At 47.1% G+C, this 18,867-nt stretch overlaps 2 protein-coding genes across 5 annotated transcripts in view; one reads left to right on the top strand and one right to left on the bottom strand.

The window, feature by feature from the left end:
- The first annotated feature begins 246 nt into the window (after window positions 1-246).
- nfkb2 (nuclear factor kappa B subunit 2) lies at window positions 247-12,513 on the top strand. Of its 3 annotated transcripts, XM_004077246.3 has the most exons (24): window positions 247-460; window positions 1,414-1,520; window positions 3,506-3,542; window positions 5,078-5,153; window positions 5,333-5,373; window positions 6,802-6,900; window positions 7,008-7,159; window positions 7,310-7,422; window positions 7,683-7,841; window positions 7,918-8,022; window positions 8,101-8,189; window positions 8,314-8,452; window positions 8,567-8,686; window positions 8,789-8,947; window positions 9,042-9,183; window positions 9,285-9,399; window positions 9,474-9,681; window positions 9,750-9,919; window positions 10,002-10,104; window positions 10,173-10,351; window positions 10,430-10,511; window positions 10,584-10,753; window positions 11,722-11,833; window positions 12,049-12,513. In XM_004077246.3, the coding sequence occupies exons 2-24, from the start codon at window positions 1,504-1,506 to the stop codon at window positions 12,120-12,122; spliced, it is 2,661 nt and encodes an 886-aa protein (XP_004077294.1). In that variant the 5' UTR covers window positions 247-460; window positions 1,414-1,503; the 3' UTR covers window positions 12,123-12,513. The 3 variants fall into 3 exon arrangements, with proteins under 3 accessions (XP_004077294.1, XP_020565034.1, XP_020565033.1); XM_020709375.2 differs by lacking the exons at window positions 247-460; window positions 1,414-1,520 and adding an exon at window positions 2,729-2,892; XM_020709374.2 differs by lacking the exons at window positions 247-460; window positions 1,414-1,520 and adding an exon at window positions 2,729-2,910.
- Window positions 12,514-13,035: 522 nt separating this feature from the next.
- The window catches only part of LOC101166656 (PH and SEC7 domain-containing protein 1), a 32,531-nt gene continuing 26,699 nt past the window's right edge, over window positions 13,036-18,867 (bottom strand). For both annotated transcript variants that reach the window (XM_023963357.1, XM_020709371.2), the window contains 6 exons: window positions 17,202-17,392; window positions 16,967-17,037; window positions 16,598-16,755; window positions 16,378-16,522; window positions 16,156-16,299; window positions 13,036-15,365 (listed from right to left, as the gene is read on the bottom strand). In XM_023963357.1, the coding sequence (XP_023819125.1) occupies window positions 15,063-15,365; window positions 16,156-16,299; window positions 16,378-16,522; window positions 16,598-16,755; window positions 16,967-17,037; window positions 17,202-17,392 (1,012 nt within the window). In that variant the 3' untranslated portion in view covers window positions 13,036-15,062. The remainder of the gene's footprint in view (window positions 15,366-16,155; window positions 16,300-16,377; window positions 16,523-16,597; window positions 16,756-16,966; window positions 17,038-17,201; window positions 17,393-18,867) is intronic.

The following is an 18,867-nucleotide window of genomic DNA, read 5'->3' as shown; positions in this document are numbered from 1 at the left end:
CAAGCTGAGACTTATAAACACCTTTTCCCCTTTTTTATAGTTATAAATATTCAGAAATATACCCAATTAAAAACTTTGGATCCAATGAGATTTGCTTTAAAATAATTTTCTTTATTAAATCTATCACTTCTTCCAAGAATGTTAATGTCTATGTGGTTTTGAAAATACAGGAGAAGAACGCAGGAGAAAACGTGCCCTCAAAAAACATACTTTGAAAAGCTTAAACCGGATGTACTATTGCCTCTTTTCCGCCATTTGACGCTCGACAAAGTTCGGACTTTCTCGGGGAAACAGAGGTTTACAGACCTAAAGTCCGGCGTTCGTTGCCGGTAAACTCATCGGGACGCCCCGCGGAGGGACATTGGAGAGTACTTCACAAGTTAATGCTGAACTTAAAGCTTTCGGTCGATGCTTCGCTCAGGATGACTTTGAACTTCTTTTAAGAGCGGAACACGTCGAGGTGAGTTCAAAGTGCAGCCGAATTAATCAGACTTTTCTCTGGAGTTAGGGGGGGTAACGTACAGCTGAAAGCCATCATGTTTACAGTTTCTGAATGATTAGCTTCTCTGTTACCTTTTTGTGGCTTAAACCTAAAACTGTTTTGTTAGTGAACCGAACCCAACACAAGGTTCCGAACTCAATTATTTCTTGGTAAATTTTGTCGCTTTTTGGTCATTTTTAAGGAAACTGCGCTAGTAGAAAATAACTAGTTTTTAGCGGCGTCCAAACAGGCCGCCTCGAACGTCACAGTAGTGACACATCTGCCAAAGCCTTCGTGGTTCCCTGCATTGTGTGCATGGAGGATAGGTCCACACAGAAGATCGGGTTCTGTTCTGATCCATAAGTGGATCATCCAGACCTGAACTGCTACATCTGATCTAAGGTTGATTCACTGTCAAATTTCCATTAACAATTTTCATAATACAAATGTGTTTTCATGTATTTTATACAGATCAGATGTGGAACATTTATTAAAATATGAATTATTACAATACATAACATGAGTTTAGAAGTTACAAACCAATGTCCTTTATATTAAAGGAAACTTTAATGTTTGTCCACACAATTCCTTACATCAGTTTGATTGATCTAATTCTATAGGATCTTAATCAAAATAAAAAGTACATTTTGTTCCTTTATAGCATGACTTACAGGTATGGTGGCCTGTAGGGACAAACAGGGCAGGAAAACAAGCTTCATATTTAGGAAAACTTCTGATTTACTCTTGGTGCTTGGCTTTGACCCTTCTGGGCTTTTGTAGGGGATTGGGCTGTAGGATGGTCGGCCTGTGATAGATAATTTTAACATCCAGGATGTTTACATGCAGCCCAAATAATCCCAGAGAAGGTAGAGGAGGGGGAAATTCCCTCCTTCGGTTTTAACGCCAACTGACTCTCAGTTTGTCCTCCACAGAAAATTCCCTGGAGGGGGAAGTTTGTTATTGTCATCCTTCACCTGCGGAGCCTCCATCACGTTTCTTATCATCAAGGTTTCTGCTGAATCATGGCCAGTGCTCTGAGGTTTGTGTTTGGGCTCTTCTCTTGATGTGTTTCTGCAAAGCAGTTTGGTTCTGGTATTCTGACCAACCAAACGGAACCCAAATGAAGGAGATTAGGAACCTGCAAGAAGATGATGAATAAAGGAGGGAGACGTCCAGACATTAACAACAAAAATATCCATAATAACATAGAAAGCGAACTAACTATAACTAGACACATCGGAGGGAGAAATATTCATCTGTAGTTTTTAGTGTCCAAAAGTGTTTGAGCCCAGAGAGCTCAAGAACAGTTAAAACATGCAAATTAAGCAAAACTTGGCTTGACATGACAGCCCAGCAGACCTGCAAACACTGAAGTGAATGTTGCAGGTATTGAGCCTTCCAGGTCACTGTAGTTTTCCTCTGACCTGCAGCGTTCATCAAACGTACAAGAACTTTGTTTTGAAAGTCTCTGAGATAGCAGAGGAAGCACTGGACTTGTTTTATTGTTATTATTCTTTATTATTTTATTGTTTTATTCTGAAAATGCAACATTTTATTGAACAAAGATCATCAGAAGATCTTTGTGTTGCTGTCATGTAGAGTTCTTCAGATTCACTTGTTTAAGTTTTACATCAGTTTTTAATATAAGGGCGTGAATTGATGATTCTGTAATTATGTAAAGAAGAAAAAGAAGAAGTTGTCTCAGATGTTCGCTCCTCAAAGAAGGGTAGTTCGGCTTCCGAGGAAGCAGAGAAGAAATGAGAGCAGCCAGAATGAGTAGCTGGAAACGTTTCTGCAGCCCGGACAGAGGGATGTGGTGTTGGGGGAGGAAGAATCTGAATGTGGGGGTGCTGCCGTGCCTGAACATCAAAGTGACACTTTCGTGAAAGCAGAAAAAGCCTAGGTGTTCCTTCAAACACCAGGAATGACGTTTTAAGGGAAATACAGATCCTTTCTTGAAGTCATGACACCATCAGATTAATTATTAGATGATCAGACAATCAGACTGTTCTGTTTAAGTGCAGCTTATTGGAACTTTGATGCTGTTGCCATGGCAACCACCTGCCAGGAGCAGGTTTCAGGATGAGAGCTGGTGAGGTAGTTCTGTAGATTCCTTTGACTTCCCCGTTGGGTTTTTGCCCCCTTTTATTATTTTTTTGCACTGTTGGACTTTTATGTAAACAAGGGTGGTGATGCAGCGCTCTGATTGTCTGGCGCAGTCTGAAGGGGGACGTCCCGCCGCTGAGGGGAAAGGTGCTTCAGATGAGGACTGAGTCAAACTGTGATGTGAGGCGGGTTTTTCTCAGAGGGGAAGAGACAGGAAGTCAGACAGAAAAGGCAGAGACGCACGGCGAGCCGAGCAGAGAGGAAGTGAAGTGTCAGAGCGTCGCCGCTGAAGGAACCTGCAGAAGGTCTGTTCGCCGCTTCAGGTCTGTGCTTTGCCTGTGTGACAACTTCACAGAAAATACTCTGATTACAGTCGGTGCATCCTCACAGGAATGTCAGACTTTTACTTTGAAGAACCAGTTTCCTGGAGCCTTCAGTAAGCATAGGTCACCAGAGCGTAACACAGAGAGCTGGACTCGTTGGTGGGTGGAGCCTCCATGTTTCTTTGTTTTTTTTTTCTGTCCCGAAGAAACATGCAGCCTTTCCGGGTCAGAGTGATCCGTCTGCAGACTCAGACCTGCAGCTGACCCGGCTGGAATCCGAGTCCAGAGCGTCATAGGCTCTGAGCCACAAGAGCTTTTCCTTCATTCTGACTGACATCATCGCCCCGCCCCTCTGCTCTCTGCTTGGGATTCTGGGGGTTTTCCTCAGCTCGCCACTTCCAGGAAGTGACTGAAAACAACTGAGGGGAGGGGAGGGGGGGAGTAGCAGTGAGCGAGAGAGAGTTGGAGTTAGCCTTTCTCGCCCATGTTGTGAAAGTGAAAGTGCTGCAGTTTGTTTTTGAGACTCTTGGAGTCTGTGAGGCGTTCAGAGACTGAAGGGATTCTGACAACTGCTGTTTGTGTGTTTGTGCTACAGGATGAGCGAAGCTTCCTTCATCAACTACGACAACGAGGTCAGTCTTCCTCACCTCTCTGACAACTTGCTGACACATTTCTAATCTTTATTTCTGTTTAAAGACCCACTCCAATGAAAATCATTGGTTTTGGTGTTGTTAACATATTCTTGTGGCATTTTTCTCATGATGGAGGACAAATGTTAAGAAAATAAAGATTAAAATGGCATTATTAAGTATTTCTTTATTTAAATGACAAAAAAGGAGCACTGTTGGAAAAAGCTTTTAAATGTGTCGTACAAATTAATACAACAAGCCACAAGCTACCTGCTCTGCTCCATTCTGATGCATCGACCTGTAGACAATTACATCCACCAACGTCTTTGTCTGACATCTGGCTCAGAACTGTACAGTTGGATAGCTCCAAAATTGCTCCAGGGATTGGCCCCAGGGTTGGGGTTGTGAGGGGCTGTAAGCTAGTGGGAGAGCCTAAAAACAGATGGATGACAGGAAGTATCAGGCTTGCTCCGTGCCAACAGTCCTGCTCACAACTCAGACGTGAATTTCTAATGAACTGCCGCTCTGCACAAACTCTGTCCTAGAAAAAGACAGGTTTTTTCTTTTAAATTTGGCTTAAAACGGTATAATCATAATTAAAAAACCACTGGGAACACTAAAAATAGATCAAAAAATGATCGTAGTTGGACTTTATGGAAGCCAGGCTTTCAGTCTGTTTTAAATTAGAACAAATAAATCTGACATTTTCCTTTTGTCATAATGTCATTAAATGAGTCTTGATTTCTCGTTATTCACTGTAATTAGACTATGGAACACCGTCTTGCATGATGAACAAACTGCAGCTATGAGGAAACAGACTTCAGTCAGTGTTTTGAATCTGTGTAATTCTTGGAATTACGCTTCAACCATGAAGTAGTGAAAGTCCCTGCAGCTCCAGAGTCATGTGTGATCATCTGACCTGCTGCTGAAATTAGTCAGAAATGTTCAGACGGAGTGGAGCTCCGTCATCAACTGAGCGATGATGATGATGATGATCTTCTGAAGAGCAGCTGTGGAGCCAGAATACCAGATCTGACCCTTTCAAGAAAATGATTGGATTGCTGTTTTCATTTTTTTTTCTATATTTTAAATCGATTTTGGGGATTTTTCTTAGAGACAAATTCTTTTATTTAAGTGACAAAAAGCAGAAATAAACAAATTTATCTATAAACCAAAGTCAGAGGTCAGGTTTTAACAGAGACACTTTTATCAGAACAATAAAAACATATTCAAGCTGAAATCACAGAGGATCTTCAGGAGGGAGCTTCAAAATCCAGATGATGTTTGTTTTTAAAATCAGGGAGTTGTGTTTGTGCATCCAGAGACAAAAATGACACAAAATCCACAGCTTTGCAATCAATACGTGCGGTGACCTGAACGCCATCACTATCTTATGGTTAGAAAACTGCTTTTTATCAAATGACTCCTCCTGCAGCTCTGGGCAGCTGGCCGGGTCCAGCTGACCCGTTCCTGCTCAGAACCCGGCCGGTGTTCATAATCAGGCTGTGATGCTAACCGTGAGCTTTTCTCTCCTTCAGCTGCAGCTCAACCTGATGCCTTATGACTACATTCCCCCAGTGGACATAAAGACTGAACCCTACATACCTGAGACAGGTGAGTTCTCTGGCGTCTGTGTGACGTCATCGCACAGTTTGCTGCAGAGCCAACTTCTCTCCTGCTGCCCAGAGCACGCTCAGTCAGACCTCTGCCATCTGCCTCCACCTTCCTGCAATGTAGCTGCTGAAGTTGGCGTGAGACCTGCAGCTCATACGTCTGCTGTGTTTGTGTTTCAGTTCACGGTCCGTACATCCAGATCATCGAAGAGCCCAAACAGGTGAGAAATTGGTATTGGTATTTGGGTGAAAAAGTTAGCGTCTGGCGACACCAATAAAGTTAAAGTTAGTTGTCACACACCTAGGTGGGTGAAATCTGTTCTCCACATTTGACCCACCCCCTGGGGGAGCAGGGAGCTGCAGACACAGCAACACTTGGAAAACCATTTGGGGGCTTAACTCCCCAGTCAAACCCGCTAATGCTGAGTGTCAAGCAGGGAGGCACTGGGTACCATTTTTAAATTCTTTGGTATGACTCGACAATGGATTTGACTCCACAACCATCCAGTCTCAGGGCAGACCCTCTACCCCAAGGCCACTGAGTTGGTGCATTTGATTGGTTCTTCTTTTTGCTCACAGGCTTTTATGAATGTGGAAGTTCTTGTAAACATTTGAATGTTTTTAGTATTGGCAGTTGTTTTTTAAAAATAAAAAAGCTCATTTTAAAACGTGGACAGGTATCTTTTGAAGCTTAAAACAGAAGTTGATTGATTTGGTGATCAAACCTGTTTGGACTCTGAGCAGAGCTGCTCTGGATTACATCAGATTACAGAGACGCTCCTGAGAGTCAATCTTCATTTTTGCAGCCGTGCACAGATTCTTCTCATTCAGTCGTCTTCAAAAGTTCTTCGTGAAAACAAGATCTTGATGAGGATGACGAACAGCTGACACAGACGATGGTGGGAATCCCCCCCCCAAGGCCCTCAACGGCCATTTCCTATTATCCAGGGCTTTCCCAGCACTCATTTACCAGCAAAGTCTGGTGTGATCTTCCTCTTCATCATGACAGTCTTTGTTATTAGCTCTGCTGCAAACAGACCCAAACAGGCCGTGACCCCGACGCCATCAGAACCAGAAAACTGACATTCAGAACTGCTGCTTGAATGAATGGCGCCTCCTGATGGACAAAGATGAAAAAACAAAACATGACAGAAAACCCAATCGGAACAGGAATGCATTCATTGGTTTACTTACAGATAAATGTTTGTGTCATCCCAGCCCTTTTTGGAAGTGAATTTTTCCTTGGGCTCGCTGTGGCGTAGTGGTTAGCGATCTCGCCTCACAGTGAGAATGGTTTGAATGCCAGCTGTGTGGAGCGTGTATGTTCTCCCTATGCATGCGTGACTTTTCCCCGGCTTCCACAGTCCACAGTCCAAAAACATGCTTCATGGGTTAATTGGTGACTCTAAGTGTGAGTGTGTGTGGTCCTGAAACAGACTGGTGACTTGTTCAGGGTGTACCCCCCTTCACCCGATAGTAGCTGGGTTGGCTCCAGCAACCCCATGACCCCAAAAGGGATTCAGCGGGTTCTGATGATAGTTTGCAGATAGCTGGAATTTTCCCTCATGACCTTCACCTGTCAGTCAGCAATCTTTGGTTTTAATGGTTCTCTGGTGGATACTTACCTGCTGCTCTCTTTGTGCTTCCAGAGGGGCTTTCGTTTCCGCTATGAGTGTGAGGGTCCGTCACACGGCGGGCTGCCAGGGGCCTCTAGCGAGAAAAACAGAAGGACCTACCCGACAGTGAAGGTGAGTGAACCAAAGCCGCTTCAGCTGCAGACTGCTGCTCCTTGGAGGCTGGAACAAAAACATCCTATGGCCCGTTGTGTCTGTAACCGGCTGTGTGTGTGTCTTAGATTAACAACTATGTGGGTCAGGCCCGGGTGGAGGTGCAGCTCGTCACCCACACCGACCCCCCGCGAGTCCACGCCCACAGCCTGGTGGGGCGCAACTGCACCGAGAGCGGCACCTGTGTGCTGGACGTCGGCCCCAACGACCTCACTGCCTCGTTAGTATCCAATCCCATAGCTGCATCAACACAACACATTTAAATACAACCTAAACCCAAGGGACAGACTAAATAGTTCTGATGGATTTAGCATTATCACCTGTGCAGAGTCAGGCTGATTGATAAAGAATGTGATGTCACTTCCTGTAGGTTCAGTAATTTGGGGATCCTCCATGTGACCAAGAAGGGCGTGGTCGATGTTCTGACCCGAAGACTGAGGGAGGAAAGGAGGAGACAAACCGGAGGACACTGTCACCTGACAGGTACACACACGTTGAGACCTGTGACAACACACACACACACACCCATACAAATAGTCACACACATGCATAAGTACGCACACACACAGTTTGACAAACACAACTGGGCAAATACTCAAACACACACGTGTGGAAGTATTCACATACATGTGCAAACACACGCTCCTGTTTACATACACACCTGTTCAAACACACAAACTCAGATGCAAATACGCAAACCCACTTAGATCTGTGAGCACTGATGATGGAGTGTGTGTGTGCAGATGCTGAAGAGGCCTCCATCCAGAAGGAGGTGAAGGAGCTGAGTAAGAGCATGGACCTGAACATTGTGCGGCTCAAGTTCACTGCCTACCTGCAGGACAGCAACGGAGGCTTCACACGCGCGCTCAAACCTGTGGTGTCCAACCCCATTTATGATAGCAGTGAGTGTGCACGTTACTGCACATGCTTAGCACTGATGCTCACCGCAGCTGGAAGTGACACGTGTTTCACCTACAGAGTCGCCCAATGCCTCCAACCTGAAGATCTCCAGGATGGATAAGACTTGTGGCTCTGTACTCGGAGGAGATGAGATCTTCCTGCTGTGTGATAAAGTGCAGAAAGGTGAGGACCCTCCCCCATCCCGAAGGTCAAACCTGTGATAGATGCGCTGATACGCTGACGTCCCATCGTGTCCTGCAGATGACATTGAGATCCGCTTCTATGAGGAGGACGATGAGGGCGGCTGGGAGGCGTTCGGGGACTTCTCCCCCACCGACGTTCACAAACAGGTTGGTGTTCCTGCTCAGTCACAAACTCCTTCACTGGTTAATGTTTGTGATGAAGAACCTGCTGAATGATTCAGATTAAATCAGAGCTGCTCACCTTCCTTTTTCAACGTGTCTGTCTTCTCAGTATGCCATTGTGTTCAAGACGCCGCCGTATCACAGCACTGAGATCCAGCGGTCTGTCACCGTCTTCCTGCAGCTCCGGAGGAAGAAAGCCGGGGACAGCAGTGACCCCAAACAGTTTACCTACATACCACAAGTCCAAGGTGAGGCGGCGTGCGTGCGTGCGCTCGTGCATGTACCTGTGCAGGTGCTCAGTGGCTTTGCTTCCATCTTCAGGATCGCGCAGCAGAGAAACATGACAGTTCTTCTTTTTTCAGACAAAGAAGAGGTTCTGAGGAAGAAGCAGAAGCCACTGCCTCACTATGAGTCCTGGAGAGGAGGGGGAAGAGGGGGAGGCGCTGGGGGATTTGGGGGAGGAGCCAGTGGAGGAGCTGGAGGTATTTAAAAAAATAATTTTTTTGTCCTTTTGCTGCCTTCCTGTGATGCCATCGAGGCATCTGGGTTGTGGATCAGACTAATTCTCTTGTTCCCCTTGGTAGGATTTCAATTCCACCAGCAGATGAACGGAGGAGGAGGCGGAACTTTTTACTCAGAAGGGTTCACAGGCTTTACTGGAGCAGCTCAGATGTCAGGCTCCGCCCCCCAGCAGAGCGACAGACCAGCAGGCTCACCACTGCAGCAACAGCTGCTACAAATTGGTAACACACCTGGAGGAGGAGGAGCTACACACATCTGCCTCTAGTTTGTTAACTAATTTTTTGTTAACTTTTATTTTTTATTTTTTGCTGGCAGCTGCCACGCTCAACAACCGTGTGTCTCAAAGCGCCCGGCAGACCGCCGCTGCCCTGCTGCAGTACTGCCGCACTGGGGACACTCGCGCTCTTCTCGCCATCCAGACACACCTGTGCAGCGTCCAGGACACCAATGGAGACACGTAAGTGACCCACCCATCGGTGTCACCTAAACTCCGCCTTCACTGCTGGTTCAAGGGGGGGTTTTAAGGTGTGTTGCTGACGCTGCTGTCTGCCCTCCCAGGCCGCTGCACCTGTCCATCATCCACCTGCAGACAGGTGTGACACAGCAGCTCATCCACACTCTGCTCAGCAGCCGGCAGCAGCGGATCCTGAACACCACCAATCACCTCCAGCAGGTAATCACCTCTCACGTTTTAGCCACGCCCACCTCCCACCTGCCTGCTGACTCATCCCTCTCTGCTCGCTCTAGACTCCCCTTCACCTGGCGGTGATCACCCGTCAACCAAAGGTGGTGGAGGCGCTGCTGAGGGCGGGGGCTGACCCCACCCTTCCAGACAAAGACGGTCGGAGCCCTCTCCACCTGGCAGCACTGGCAGGCGACAGCTCATTGCTCCGCCTCCTGCTGTCTCACATGGGAGAACGCCACAGCCACCTGGTGAACACGCCTGACTACCATGGTGAAGGAGGCGCCGTATGCTCTTCAGTCGTGGCGCCGACACTTTGTTTCAGAGCTGTCTGTCTGCAGGTCTTCAGCCGCTGCACCTCGCTGTGAGGAGGGACGGCGAGCGCTGCCTGCGTCTGCTGATTGAGGGCGGAGCTAAAATTAATGCCCCAGAGCAGAAGAGTGGGAACACGGCACTCCACCTGGCTGTGAGAGAAAACCTGTTCAAGGTTGCCTGCACGCTTATCACAGAGGTAACACAGCCACCAGGGAGGGGTCTCCTATATATACAGCAACTTATGGCTCCGCCCCTAACATGACACCTTGCATCCTCAGCTAAAGGCGGACACCAATGCCTGCACGTTTGGAGGAAACACGCCGCTGCACCTGGCCGCCAGCCTGGGCTCCCCCACGCTCTGCTCTATGCTGATCGCAGCAGGTGAGTCGTGCCGCCAATCGCAGGCCCCCCTGCTCTGCCCACATGCTCACCTGTCTGGTGCTCCTCAGGCGCAGACAAGAACATCCAGAACGACGAGCCACTCTCCTGCAGCTCCTCGTCAGATGAAGAAGTGGACGAGAGCGAACTAACCAGGGAGGAGCTCGCGGAACGAGCCGCTTCTCAGCCAATCAACACTCGCAAGAGACGGGCAGGACACACCCCTCTGGACCTCGCCACTTGCCACAAGGTGACACATCCTCAGGAGCGCCTCTGAGGAGCCGAGCCGGGTCCAGTTTCTAATGTTTGCCCTAACTTCTGGGTCCAGGTGAGGAACCTGCTGCAAAGCGGCCAGAGTCCCACAGCAAGTCGCCACAGCAACAAGAAGATCAAAGCCAACAGCGGTGAAGGTAGGTGCTCACATGCATGCTAACAACATTCACACCCATGCATGTTCACTCTAACACGCTGCCGGGCTGCAGGCGCCGAGGGGTCGGGGCTGAACGAGGACACGCTGGCCCAGCTGGTGGAGGTGCTGAGCGTCAGCGACATTCCCTGGATAAAGCTGGCGGAGAAGCTGGGCATGATGACCCTGACTCACCTGTACCAGGATAGCCCCACCCCCTGCCACCACCTGCTGCAGCACTACAAGGTAACATGCTCACACACATGTGCATGAGCTCACAGGTTTTCAAATACCGACAAGTCCAGAAACGCTCCTCTTCTGCTCATCAAAGAATAGTCATTAGAAAGTCGGTGCAGACGACCTGTGTCTCGATCTGTGTTCACAGTGGAGGTTCAGTAAAGATCCACTCAAAAGAAAATAGTATTTTGGAAGTTTTTAGCATGTTCTTGTAACATTTTTCTGATGCAGGACATGTATAAAAATAGCTGAAAACTTTCTGAGTTTTTATAATTGTTGTGAATCAGGAGCAGAGAAAAAAATGTCGTTTTGAAAAGCCTGTAGTGACGTAGGTGGTGCAGTGGGCGGGTCACTTGCTCCATTCTGATGCATCCACCTGTAGGACACTAGATCCATGTCCATTTTTGTTTTCCTTGTCTGAGTTGGAGTCTGACTCAAACCTGTACACCTGGATAGCTCCAATATTGCTCACCGTTTTTGTTGCACTGCTAATGTTAGCTTGGAGTTGGGAGGGGCTGGAAAGCTAGCAGGAGAGAGTGCAAACAAATGGATCATGGGAAATGAGGTAAGGTTTACTCCGCGCCAACAACTCGGAGGCGAACGCAAGAGTTTTGAACATGTAAGCCCAAACGCATATTAACACTTGTTTACGTAGACCTTTCATTGGAAACTGCCGCTTGAACACACGTTGCCAAGGGGGGTGTGAACGTAGCTTTGGAGTCTGCAGCTCTCCAAAGGTCCAGGATGCTCCTTCATTGCTGCTGAGTTTATCCATCCTGATGCTGCATTTAGAGAAGATCCAGGCTGGACTGGTCAGACTGTTCAACCTACTTCTGGTTCTGCTCCCCCACAAATGGGGCCATCTTGGTTCAGATTGTTCTTTAAGGATCACGTTCCTTAAGAATCTCTGAAGATTTCTGAGATTCCCTTTCACACATCCCCTCACTGTCGGCTCTTGTCTGCGTTTGTGTCTCCAGCTGGGTGGGGGCGCCGTGGACGATTTGGTAAAAGCTCTTCAGTCTCTCGGTCTGACAGAAGGAATCCGCCTGCTGAGGAACGCAGAGCTGCAGGAGGATAAGCACAGCACAGGTGAGCTCCAGACAGTTGTTTGTCAAACTCCGCCCCCACCAAATGGAAGAAACCCACGTTGAACAAATCAGGTCCAAAGAGCAACTGTTTGCCTTAAAGCTGGATCTGCTATTTCCGGTCTGGTATTTTTCTGACAGAAGTTCCTGCGGTCTCCAAAGGCTTGTTGAGTTTGTTCTTCACAGATCTCATCTTCTCTCATCTTTGTGTTCCATCAGACGCCACTGTTGACAGCGGCTTCAGCAGCCAGCCAATGGAGGAGGAGGAGCAACAGCCTGCAGCCAATCACTGATGCAGCAAACAGTCCCACTGTCCTTCCTTTGTCAGGAGGGGGCGGGAGCTGCATTTCAGACCCACAGAAACTTTGGCTTCTGCTGCCTTTAAAGTCTGGGTAAAAGAAGAACTTGTCCATATTTTCCAGACAAATTGTCAAACAGAACGAGGATTTCAACATTTAACTCTTGTTTTCACTAATTTATATCACAGGTTTTCTCTTTTCTGTATTTAATGTTTTTCTGTTGTGTTACCGAGAAGTTTGGAGATTAGCGATCTGCCGCTTCGCTCTGGAAACTGGAATTACCCGTTTTCTGTCGGGTTTTAAATGCATCTGCAGTCATAGACGTTATCGAAGAGAAACAGTTTTATGTAAAAAAAAATAAAGTGAAATCTTCATTCTCCAACGATTCAAGTCTTTTGTCCTGGTTTGAAAACTAACTTCAGATGAAAAAACCCTTTTTGGGGATGTAAAACTCACAGTTAAGAAAATAAAAAAACGCTACGTCAAACATGTTGACCTTTATGAAGGATTAAAAAAACTGTTTTTCTCAAAATATAATTTGTTAAAGTTTTTGACTTCTAAGAACTACAAATAAATGCAGGATGGATAAAAAAAATCTAATTGTGCTTACACAATCACCACTTTTTAAAATTATTGCTTTCCAGCCAAAAAAGAGGTTTCCTGTTTTAAAAATGTAATCACATTTTTATCCATTTTGCTATTCATCTTTTTTTATTATACCTTTTTTGATGGAATTTTAAGATTAAGAAAGTTTTGGCAGCAAAACGGTATGCTGCCAAAACAAAAATATGGCAAATGTTCAGTGCCATATTTTCTTTTTCGTTGAGCTCTTCTGTAACGTCTGAACATTTCAGCTCCAGTTTGTTAATCTTCAACCATCAGGAAGTGGAAAGGAAAAGATCGGAAATGTGTTTTTCCAAATTGTTTTTATTTGTGTTTACAAGCCGAAAACGTTGGTGTTTCTCTGCAGCAAACCAACGGAAAGTGGCTTTTGTACAGCGAAGCCAACAAACGCAGACCAAGTTTTTATCTAAAAGCAACCAAAAAAATATTGCAATACTGCTTTTGCTGCAGCTTCACACATTTATGTACAGCAACACAAACAGCACCATGTCACCTGAAACCTTGTCCTGTTCAGAACAGCAGACCCTTCAGAACACCATGGAGGTTCTCAAGGATTCAGGAAGATCAAAGGAATATGGATCATTGATGCTCAGCAGGGGGCGATGTGGAGCAGCAAACGCTGGTCTACCTGCAGGCAGACTGAGGTCCAACAAAATTCAAGTTTTCTTCTTTTTTTTAATTGTCAATTTAGGAATACATGGAACACAGCGGTCAGACTGGCCCTGAATGCATCACAATCAGCTAAGCCTGGGTTCTGATTTCTGATTGGTCCAGCACTTCTCATAGAACCAGAGCAACGCCAGTGTCGTAATGTCAGACTTCGTACCTTAAAATCAGCCCCCCCCCAATCCCCGCCTAGCATCTGATTATCAGAATTCCACTTCTTCTGGTTTGGTCCAGATTCTCACTGACCCCTTACCTATCTGCAGAGCCCCACCCACTGCAGCTTATAGGTGACATGTCAGAGCTCCTTGACCTCCAGACTGTCTGTGGACAAACAAGTCAGCCGACGTGGTGGCAGCAGAAGGAACTGCAGGAAAATCCACTAACAGTGATGGAGTGACCCCAAATCGCGTCACATGACCTGGACCAGAGATGATTGAAGAGCGTCAAAATGAACAGGAGCATCCTTGGGACTACGAGAGTGGACGGATTTGTTCCCGCCAACAGAAAACAACCACGAAGCTTTGGTGCTGAAGTCCGACATTGAGCAGCTGGGGGGTCACAATTTAGCATATGGGTCTCCACGATGAGAGAAAAAGTGTGTTCAATCTGAGTCTTATTTTGTTCTAAAATGAAGGGGTCTCTGAGGTTCTGATGAGACGTGGAAACTGGGACCCGGTTTGATAACAAATAAACATAACCGAGAGGGCGAAGATACAAAAACACTAAAACAGAACCTATGCTTCACCTGGTTTTTGGGTTGGAATGTTCTGGTGTCACACCGAGAATGTTCATCACTGAGAAAAATAAAATAAATACAGAAAGGTTTTTCTTTGTTCCAAAGATTATAACAGAAAACCAAACCAGCATGAGTTTTAATTTGAAAGTGTCATGTTTGGTCTTAAATAACCAGGTATGATTGATTACATATTGCACACTGAAGCTGCTCCAATATCAAACACTTTCACCTCGCCTGAAGAAACGAGTTTACAAAAAATATGTTCAGCTCCTCCTCGCAAACACGAAAAATTCTTTTAACGAATTTTGACGATTTTAATTTCGCCCCAAAAACGATTCTGTTCTAAATTTACATCTGTACTCTTCGCTCCGGGCTTCCTGTTGGTTTAGCAGAGCGCAAGCAAGCGAGCATGTGAACGCAAACACACACGCACACAGGAACACACACATGGGCAGACGTGTGGAGGAGGAGGTCTGTTCCCGTGTCTCTATGTTTGTTTGCTTGTTGCTGTAGCGGGGGTGTTTTGACCCTGCAGTCCCTGCCCCTCCCTTCTCTTGGCTCTATCACTGTGGCAACCGGCCCACACACTCCTGCCAGCAGCAGAGCGGTGGGAAGTCAGTCGGAGGCTAGTGGAATCAAATTTCCTACAAAGAGTCAGTTCCCTGAAGATGCTCAGCGCTTTAAGGTTGTCCTTTCACAACAAACTGCCCCCATCTGCATGCCGGAAAGCAGGAAAGAGCTCTTGCTGTGAAAGTCAGCGGCTGACAGTTTCCTGCACAAATCCCCGCCCTCAGCGCCCCCTTTTCCAGCTGACCTTAAATGTATCAGCAAAAAGCAAAGCTCCTCAACCAATCAGGAGGCAGCTGAGGGTTGACCGAGAAGGAGGCGGGCTAAGTCCTTTGCCTCGTTCAAGCCGCCTCCTCCTGCTTGCTGCTCTGCTTCTGAATCTCCACCCGCTGGCTGCCGTTCTTCCTCCGGCCTTCCCCAGTGCCTCCTTCGCTCCGGGACGAAGACGTCACCTTTAGGCTCTTGGACGTCTTCGTTCCGCGGGTCTTCTCCTTGTTGCCGGCGTCTTGAGGCAACGTGGGGCTTGAATGCGCCCTCTGCAGGCCGCCCTCATCGAATAGCTGAGACTCGAACGCCTGTAGACCCTCAGCACCGCTTGACAGCTTTGCTCGCAGCAGCATGGCATACGTACCATAGCGTGTTTTCTGTGGGGGGGGGGAGACGCAGACAGTTACAACAGGAAACACGGCATTGATCCTGTGAGTTAGATTATACAACCTGGTTTTGAAGTGACCTGACTTTAGCTTGGTTATGAAATGTGCTTCAAACAGGAAGTCTGAAGCCAGTGTGATACCAGTGTGAACTCAGGTTACTGCAGTGAGACATTCAATGACCTGGCCGTTTGTATCAGACTTTTTTCAAACGAGTGCAACTCTGAAGTTCAGATGTTGGGGCTAGACATCAATATCACTCTGAAGACACATTAGGGAACTCTGAATTACAGAAGTCTAGTGAACTCATCTTTAGCAGCTGCCAGAAGGTTTATGACTGATAAAAAGAAAGTTCCAGTGAAAGTCAGACTGGATCACATGACTGTTGTGTTTGCAGCGACTCCAGGAGCCACCTCCACGCCGCTCGTTTCCATGGTTCCATGCTGTTGATTCAGCCAACCATCTGCGACTGCAGACCGGATCGCACTCAGCGCAGAATGTGTTTTTCTGCGTGCAGCTGTCAGGTTCTATCTGTGAGAGCACCGATCTGGTTTCCTTAGAGACTGTCGCTCTTCAGAGAAGAGCTTCATCTCAGGACATTTGAGGATCATTTCTGAAGATCTTCTGAAAAGGTTCTGGGTTCTGGAAGGAGAGGTTTCCACGTTGTCTCTGAACTCAGCTCCCGTTCATAGAAGTAGCACTGATTGGTTGCTAGAGTGTGGATGTGGAGGCAGGGCAGAGGCATGTGATTGGTCATTTGAACTCAGATGTTGGTGTTTCTCACCTCAAACTCCAGGTACTCCTTCCGGAGTTTCTGTTCCTCCAGCTCGCGACCTTTAGCCTTCCGGTCTGGCGTGGCTGGGGTAAGTTCTAGCAATTCGGAAGAAACCGCTCTAAACCGGTTCTCGTGGAATTTCGCCTGTTCCTCCTGGGAGGGGGGCAGAAGAAGAGACGATGATACCTGGTCTTAGCAGCGGTGTCCGCAATTGTGGACTCGTCTTTGTACCTGAGATAGTTTGGTGCCGGAGCCCGGCAGCAGGGGGCGGCTGAAACGCTTCTGAGAGCCGATCGCCGCCGGAAAAGGAGGAGCTGAAAACATGGCCGCCACCACGTTGATGCGTGTAATCCAGGACTGCATCTGCTCTGCGTTCCTGCGTCAAACACAGAAACACAACCTTCAAACTTCAGGCTGCTGACCACAGCCATATGGAGGGCTCTCTCCTTACGGCGCCTGAAACAGGAAGACCCTCCAGTCGGCAGTCCGCAGGTAGAAGACGTTGGGCCTTTTGCTGTAATCAACCGCCCTCATGGCCAAAGAATGATGGACAGACACAGCGTTCTTTACGTCCTCCTCTGTCAGCTCGCGCTCTGTCCGGTACTCATCCTGCAGAGGGCAGCAGACGGGCTCACATACCCCACACAAGGCTTTAACATGCTCTAAAGATTGTTGTCACTCGTTATTCATTTTTTCCCACAAACGTCCTTAACTATCCATCAGACCCAGGCTAATGTTGTCAACATTTTCTGGGTAAAAGTTTATCTTCTGAACATGATCTCGCTCACGATCTCACTCAGACTGGAGTCTAGAAGCTTACTTTCTGCAGGTAGAGAACCAGACCCTTCAGCATGGCGTAGAAAGACTTCCAGCCCCTCTTCCCTCGAGCCGCTGCAGGGAACAAGGCATTATGGGATATCAGGTCTGCAATATTTTTGCTTTTCTTGATCCAGCAGAGAAACACAAATATCCATGCGCGTCTGAACTTCTCATAAAACAGATAAAAAGTAAATGATGGAGAGGAAACAATAAAAGAAAAATATGTATATTAATACTTCTTTTCCCATCCGGGTCAGCGTGGACTTTGCGAACAAGGAAGCCGCTCATGTAAAGCTCGCCATCAGCCTGCTGGGCGACGCCCACCATGGGGTTTCCTCCACTCCCCAGCCGTTTCATAGTGTGAGAGGCGGAGTCTGTTCTGGACTCTGCTAGCTCAGAGATGGACTTCCTCAGCTCTTCTTCATCACTGTAAGAAATGGTAAAGATATATTTTTTTTGAGCGATCCAAGCTGTTGCTTCTGTTCTTATCCTCCGCAGCTACACTTTAAAGCTTCTACGTAACCCTGTCCAAACGCTAATGAAAGGAGCGGGAAAAAAAAAAAAAGAGCATCAGCATGATCACGCTAACGTTCCTGCACTCATGTTTGTTCTCTGGTTGCTCTCAGCATGAACCACAGCAGCCATTTCCAACAACCCGGCTTGATGACAACAGAGGAACGTAGGAGTTCAAAGACGGAGCCCCGCCAGCGCTTGCTGTCATTGATCTAACCAGAAGCTGTCAGGATGACGATTTCAACCCAAAGCATCAAAATAACAGATGGTAACCCCCTGAGTGGTGGCCACACCCACTTAAACCCTGCAGCTTTGGACCAACCTGGTTCTTGACATTTAACATTTATGCAGAGTACAAAGCATATTATGGGATGTCAGAAAAGTCTTGCAGCTTTCTTGATTTTCCCCATTATTCTGCTTTCGTCTCTCCGCCGTGCCGTCACAAATAAGAATGTTAAAATGACCTTCTTATTTGTGACAATCTTAAATTAAAATGAAAGCTGTAACACATTACACGGTAATATTGTCAGTACCTGGGACTTCCGGAATGCCGGCATAGAGGAGACACGCTCAGTCTGAGGCTCCCACACTCGGTTCACTAAAAACTCCACAAACTCGAAAAAAAACAACAGAAAAGAAGATATGAGTGGAGGAAACACGCTGCGGAAAAGCCAAAGAAAAAAAAAAGAAGTGAACGAGCTGACCGAACCAGAAAATATCGAACACGAGATGGAAGAAGCGGCCAGCGAAGCTAACTCGGACAACGAAAACCAGCGAAGCCCCAGCGACACAAAGCTAATGCTAGACGGGCTAGCAAAAATTAGCGCTCAGATCCATGACTTGGACACAGAGCTGCGAGGGGCAAAGAACGAACTGAAACAGGAAATATCTTCCCTCAGGCAAGATATGGACCGACAGTTCAAGGAGCACCACAACTCGCTGGAAATTCAAAAAGCAGACCTAGCCGAAGCCCAGACTCGCATCGCAACTTTGGAGGAGAGCAACATGGAGGCGAACGGTGAGCTGAAAACAATGCAAAAACAGATGCAACTTCTGCGGGACAAAGTCACGGAATCTGAAGCCAGAGCCCGGAGAAATAACATCAGAATCTTCGGGCTACCAGAAGAAGTTGAAGGGGGCTCAGTTATAACTTATCTAAACGATTTGTTTAAAAAAGAGCTTCTCATTCCGACGGACTTTGATCTTCAGATGCAGCGCGCACACAGAACCCCCCCGATGAAACCCAAAGCAGGCCAGCGCCCGAGGCATGTCGTGGTCAATTTCTTAAGTTTTGCAACGAAAGACACGATCCTGAAGAAAGCATGGCAAAAGAAAATAAAAGTGAAAGATCAGCTCATCCAGTTTGACCACGACTACCCAGCAGAAATT

The sequence above is a fragment of the Oryzias latipes genome, chromosome 15, assembly GCF_002234675.1.
Source record: "Oryzias latipes chromosome 15, ASM223467v1".
Taxonomy (NCBI): domain Eukaryota; kingdom Metazoa; phylum Chordata; class Actinopteri; order Beloniformes; family Adrianichthyidae; genus Oryzias; species Oryzias latipes.
This window is presented reverse-complemented; position numbering and strand designations above follow the sequence as displayed.

Excerpts from the sequence above, each read along its gene's own strand:
- nfkb2 (XM_020709374.2), top strand. The coding sequence starts at position 2,744 with ATGAGGACTGAGTCAAACTGTGATGTGAGGCGGGTTTTTCTCAGAGGG. Across the intron at positions 9,920-10,001 it reads CCTGCACGCTTATCACAGAG|CTAAAGGCGGACACCAATGC; the intron begins GTAACACAGCCA and ends TTGCATCCTCAG. Across the intron at positions 10,105-10,172 it reads CTCTATGCTGATCGCAGCAG|GCGCAGACAAGAACATCCAG; the intron begins GTGAGTCGTGCC and ends GGTGCTCCTCAG.